This window comes from Pinus tabuliformis, chromosome 1_2 (genome assembly GCF_031772625.1).
Source record: "Pinus tabuliformis cultivar Carrire ecotype Pingquan chromosome 1_2, CPIR1, whole genome shotgun sequence".
Classification (NCBI taxonomy): Eukaryota; Viridiplantae; Streptophyta; class Pinopsida; order Pinales; family Pinaceae; genus Pinus; species Pinus tabuliformis.
The window spans coordinates 1,335,437,488-1,335,443,640 of NC_142298.1; the positions used below are offsets into that span (position 1 = coordinate 1,335,437,488).

The following is a 6,153-nucleotide window of genomic DNA, read 5'->3' on the forward strand; positions in this document are numbered from 1 at the left end:
TATTTTGTGCATTTTCTTGAGAGAGCCCTTCCATTATCTTCCTGCTCTTCTATCCAAAGTGATTTCGTTTATGTGGTTATTTTGGGCCTTGGTTATTGGAATCTATGTATGAAGTTACCATTGCCATCATTATAAAACATACCATAGAATTACATGATGAAAGGTTAGTGTGAGCCTATGGTGAAGGGGGAAATTGTTGATCTTACGAAAGGATAACCGGGATGGTTATCAGGGTAAACCATGGCTGGCTGGTTTTTAACATTGACTAGAGCAAGTTGTAAATCTAACACCGTATTCTTGTGCCATGTATTAAGCCAAGGGTATTCCACTCTAAGAATTGCTATATAACAAATGGAAGACCAAAATTTTCTTGCCTGCAGTAGAAAACTGGAGGGAAAGGGAAATTGTCCAGGCACTACATTACACAGAAGGGGTTCCTAGTGTTGCGTTGAGATGTAGAGAAGAAAATATAAACATTTGTGGGACAGTGTGATTGTTGGAGTAGTTACCTTGTTGAGTTTGATATTATCTAGCTAGCTGATATAAGTTTTGAGGGCATTGTGGGTTGGGCTAAGAAAGCCAGATTAAAAACCCATAGGAGTTCCTTCACCCTAGGGTATCATGGCTTTACTCGGAGGAAAAATTGACTGCTGAATCATACAATTTGGCAGTGAATCGCTACTCAATGAGGACATTGACTTGAACAGAGATAAACATTTGTGATTATATTTATGTTATGTTTTTATTATATTATTATATTCAATTATATGAATTCAGTCCATAACATACGGATTTTGTAACTGGATTAATTAATTGTATAAAGTACTCGAATATTCACATTTAAATCTTTTCCAAGTACAAGCGATATGAATTATACAATTGTATTTGCATGCAAGCTCTGTTATCATTGTTGTTAAAAGATGAACTGAAATCATCGTTAGAAATATGATAGGTTGAATAAAGGAGATTTTATTAAGGGAAGACTGTGTGGGTGCATTACAAACACTACCATACCTTGTACCTTGGAAGTGTAAAACCAGCAAAATGTATAGTAAAATAGAGTAGAGGAATAAAATCACTTTTAGCCACACAATGAGTATACAAAGCCGTGATCATATGCGAGAGAATTGTGATGTAATTATGATCTATTTAATGAGAACGAGTAAACATTTTTTTTTGTGTGACTCTGTTTTCGAAGGGGTGTCCTTTGTTGCATCCATAGGGAAGCTTAAATCCCTCGAACAGTCTAATGGGTTTTTAGTAAAGCACGTGATAGCACTAAAGAAAGTGGGAATGGGGACTTGGGATTGCATCCCAAATAATGATGTGGAAGAGGATGAGACAGTGAGCGAAGAAAATGGTTTAGTCATAATGATGTGCAAGAGGATAAGACAATGAGCGAAGAAAATGGTTTAGTCAAAATGGATGTTGTGGAAGAGTGGTGCACATAAGCTTACCACGCTCTTTATCTGTTTTTTCTTCCCATCATTATGGTGAGTGTTTCATTTTGTTTACAACTTCTGATATATTGAACTGATATATTGATTATGTTTAAGCATTTTTGTTTAGAATAGTAAAGTGGTGTACTAGGTACATCCTTGATTTTTCCAATGTGGTTTGCGGTAGATGTTAAATGTTACTTTCGTTGATGAATTAGAAATATAGTAGTTAATTAAAGTACTTATTAAAGAGATATGATACTCATGTACATGGGTTATAATTATATAATAGGAAAAAATTAGTATTATCATAATTTTTTATTTATCATTTTTATAGTCATTTATACTAGCTTAACCATATAAATTAAATGACTGGAAAATACTGATATCATATATCTCATATTGCCCAAAAAAATCATAAAAATTAACTAAAACATAACTTTATTTTAAATTATTTTAAGCATAATTACATTAAAAAAACATATAACAAGAAAAACATAGTAAAGCAATACTAACTAATAAGAGTTTAGTGCCACAAATAAAAATTAAATATGACATTTTTTATTGTATTGAAAAATAAAAATAGCACAACTACTTTTTAGATAAATTTCAACTTTCCATTTAAATTAAATCCCTACCATCCATCTAAAAATTATTAATAATTACATTAAAATTCTCAAAACTGTATTACCATTCCCAGATAAACAATAGAGAAAATTGAAAATTCCCAGATAAACAATAGAGAAAATTGAAAATTGCAGTCTCCAACTGCTAACCATCTTGCCAGCCTTATAAAAAAATGACTGATTATTTATCCCCTTAACCAGAGATCTAGGTTTTGGTCTTCATTCCTTTCCATCAGCAGCACGAAGAGAACCTAGTTGAACAGGGGCTTGAGTGCCAACCACCTTGGAAGACCCATAGATGGAGAGATCAATTCCCTGAGCCTTTTCCTTCTCAATTTGTTCCTTGATCCAGAAATATGTAATTTTCAAGCCATCCTGCCAAAAACAAAAGGAAACAAATGTGACTCTGCATCTTTCTTTCAATGCACAAGGGAAAATGCATTGCAAGGAGTTTAACAATCTGAAAATCTAATGGCTAGAACCTTACCTTCAACTTCATGGTTGGCGCCCAGCCTAGCTTTTCCTTAATCAATGTATTGTCAGAATTCCGACCACGTACACCCTCTGGCCCAGGAATGTGATGTATTGGCAACATTTTATTCTCAAAGCTTGACACCATTTCAGCCATCTCATTCATGCTGACCATTTCATCACTGCCAATATTCACTGGCTCTCTGAAGTCTGATTTAGTCAACCTGGCATATCAAAATAAAGATTTCTGAGAAGAAACAAAGATGAATGTGAATAAACAGGTAGCGAGAATTAGATCCAAAACTGAATTTCAAAAGCCATTCCAAGTTTTGGTACCTTAAGACACCCTCCACACATTCGTCAATGAATGTAAAGGATCGTGTTTGCTCACCATCTCCCCACATTTCAAATCTAACAGTAGATGTGATTGTCTTCCTACAAAAGGCAGCAGGAGCCTTCTCACGGCCACCTGCAGTGGCAAATGAGTTTATCAACAAAGGGAACATAAATATGAGCATCCTACAATCATTACAATTTTCATAACTTACCCTTCCATGTGCCAAAAGGACCATAAATGTTGTGGAAACGTCCTATCCGGCATTCTATACCAAAGTCCTTGGTGTAGTGTGTGCACAATTCTTCTGTGGCAAGCTTTTCCAAGCCATAGGCATCTTGAGGCTACAGAGCAATCAAATCATTAGTCTCTAAACAGTTTAAGTGAAAATGAGCTTTAACAGCTTAATCCAGCATAAGACGATTCTTGTATCTGGGGAAGCAGGCTGGATCTAACAATTGTAGTACAGGAATCACAAGCTAGTAACTAACAAATCAGTTCCTATGATAAACCAGGTCCTATGGAGTTACATCACTTCTCCAAGTTACAGAGGCCCCGATATATCTAGAGTGTACCACTGGCAAATCAGAGTGTCCTACTTCAGAGGTGTACTCTTACAGTAACCTTCTGAATTTTCAATTAGCTAAACATTCAAAAGTAACCTTGAAATCAGTCAGGACTACCGTAAACGCTTTTCATCAAACATCCAGCCTCTTCCTAAACAAATTTCAGTACTCAGCTCTTACATTTCCGGCCTCTTCCTAAACAAATTTCTGTACACAGCTACTACATTTCCAGCCTCTTCTTAAACAAATTTCAGTATCAGCTCTTACATTGCCTTTTGACCCAAAATGCTATGCGAAATAGCACCGAATAGCATTACCAGAGTATTAAAGCAATATATGGCTACATACCTCAGCTGGCCAAGCATCAGACTCCTTCAAGCTCACATTGGTCTCCAATTGTTTGAATTCGGGATAAATGCATGCACTAGAAGCATAGAAAAACCTGCAGAGAAACAAATAGATTATAACAAAATATGCCATGTCGAGCGACGGAACAAACTGTGACCATGAGAGTAAAATGGTTATGTTTTTAGAAGAAATAATTTGATGTTCGGTCGGACTAAAATATATTATCTGCACTACCGATTGCATTGCAATTTCAAGTTTCAATAATAAGATTCTGTGGAGAGCATTAAAAGGAATTAAATTATTTGAAGTGTACATAGTCTTGTATTCTAGAATAGTGCTTTTGCACTTCTAAGAAGTTATCATACTTGACTTAGTGCTTGATAGAGAGAAGTTTAAAATGGATCTAAATTGACATAATCATAAGCAATAACAAAAACAGACATCAACTAGAAATGAAATGGAAAGCCAATGTGCAGAAACAAACCAAGGTCTCACCTTTTAACACCATTGATTCGCGCAGCTTCAAGCATGTTGAAACTGATCATGGTGTTGTTGTACATGATAACGGAGTGATTAGACTGTATGAATCCCATACCACCCATGTCTGCGGCCAAGTTGAAAACATGGTCGACTCCTTTCGTAACAGCCAAGCAATTGTCCATAACTCTCAGATCGACGAGATGGAATTCATTGCAGAACATATCCTCAGTCATGTGCTCGTTCTTCTTCCAATCAGAGGCAATAATGTAATGCCCTTCAGATTTCAATCTCCGGGCAATATGGGAGGCAATGAACCCACCAGCTCCAGTGATGGAAATTTTCAATTTTTCACTTGGCCAGTATAGCTCTCTATCCAGATTCTCATAGGTGTATTCTCCATAGGTCATTCCATCAGCTCCAATGCTTCCCATGGTGCTCAGTGAAAGGAGGATATGCAAGAAGTCTGCAATAACACATCCAGAGTAAGATATCACTCCATGTTGAAATAAATGGCAGCCAAGAAGAAAACCATATTAGGAATGTCCAAGAAAGCACTTGGATTCATAACCCGCAATGCAAAAGTAGATCAGAACTACTGAAATTCAATGGAATTCTTGGTCTAAAATGGAGAAGAAGCACTCGTGACCATGACCCAATGGGCTCTGGACAAAAGAAAATTGCAAATACTCAAATCCATCGGCCGATGAGGTTAAACCGATAGAATTCAGAGAAACACGTTCCAAAGAGGGAAAATATGATTAAATCCTTGTAGAACTCATAAAATCCAGAGACAAAAACACAAGTTCATGGTTCCATGGGCAGGCAACAGCCTAAACCTCGTAGAATTTTGAGAAATCCATCAGTAAACTTAAGAAAGAAGCAATTTAGTTCAAATATGGATAAAATTCACAGAAAGCGGACTTTCAAAATTATATATAATCTATGTTGCACCGGACCCGTCCCCTTCCCCAATAGAGTCATGTACTTTGTGTTCTAGGGATTTGTGGACTCTTAGGAAACGTCTCCAAACTGTTGGGGATTCTACTAGGGACTTGGGGACTTGTTAGTCGTTTCCAAGATATTTCGAACAAATTTCAGGAATGTTCTGGACAGATTTCAGGATGTTTTTGGCAGATTTCAGGGATGTTTTTGGCAGATTTCAGAGATGTTTTTGGGAAAGTTTTAGGGATAATCCAAGCACAGAGCTTCAGTTTTGACAATCATGGACATTGATGATTGGACAATAGGATCATTTTTCCCATTCATTTTCTTTTGGAATGCATTGAATCTAACTTTTTTGTAGGAGTTGCAGCTCAAGACATGGGTTTTGTATCATGGGTCTCATTTTGGATTTCCAGTGATTTAGATATTGGATTTTCAATGGTAAAATTACAAAAAACACCCTCCATGTCAAGAAAACAGAAAATACAACCTTTTAAAAGGATGATCCTTGTGGTTATTTTTATTATTCTTCTTAGGATCATCTCAGCTTTTACATATTGCATGTGGGTTTCGAGGACTCATTCAAGTGCAGTGCTTCCATCATCCCAACCCCAAACATTGTGAAAACAATTAGATAGTTGTGAATTTGATTGAGTACTAAAGGTTTAAAAAAATTCCTATTCAATCCTCTTCTTAATCTGAAATATGAATTTAATATCATTAGAAGACCAAATTGTTTTATAGTGGTTTTCAACACAAAGATAAAACTTCTCAAAACCTATTGAAAGGGGAATGCTATTTGTAAGAAACCAGAACACAGAAACCAGCTTTTAAAAATCGGAAAGCTGAGATAGAACTTCACCAATGATCCGAACAAAAACATGAAATAATTTCAAAAACCAATTACGCTTATAAGAACGCCATGAGTTACTCTTAAAAGCCTGATT

At 36.0% G+C, this 6,153-nt stretch overlaps 1 protein-coding gene across 1 annotated transcript; it reads right to left on the bottom strand.

Annotated features, from left to right (window-relative positions):
- Window positions 1–2,125: 2,125 nt before the first annotated feature.
- On the bottom strand, window positions 2,126–4,734 carry LOC149211131 (GDP-mannose 3,5-epimerase 2-like). Its single transcript, XM_089394526.1, has 6 exons — window positions 4,280–4,734; window positions 3,785–3,878; window positions 3,085–3,214; window positions 2,873–3,005; window positions 2,553–2,760; window positions 2,126–2,440 (listed from the first exon to the last, which is right to left on the bottom strand). The coding sequence occupies exons 1-6, from the start codon at window positions 4,693–4,695 to the stop codon at window positions 2,285–2,287; spliced, it is 1,137 nt and encodes a 378-aa protein (XP_089250652.1). The 5' UTR covers window positions 4,696–4,734; the 3' UTR covers window positions 2,126–2,284.
- Between the last annotated feature and the right edge of the window lie 1,419 nt (window positions 4,735–6,153).

What these genes read in the sequence shown, in the direction of transcription:
- LOC149211131 (XM_089394526.1), bottom strand. Translation starts at nt 4,695, where the DNA reads ATGGGAAGCATTGGAGCTGATGGAATGACCTATGGAGAATACACCTAT. An exon ending in CGAATCAATGGTGTTAAAAG is followed by an intron (nt 3,879 to 4,279) that starts GTGAGACCTTGG and finishes GTTTCTCTGCAG; the next exon opens with GTTTTTCTATGCTTCTAGTG. An exon ending in TCCTTTTGGCACATGGAAGG is followed by an intron (nt 3,006 to 3,084) that starts GTAAGTTATGAA and finishes TTGCCACTGCAG; the next exon opens with GTGGCCGTGAGAAGGCTCCT.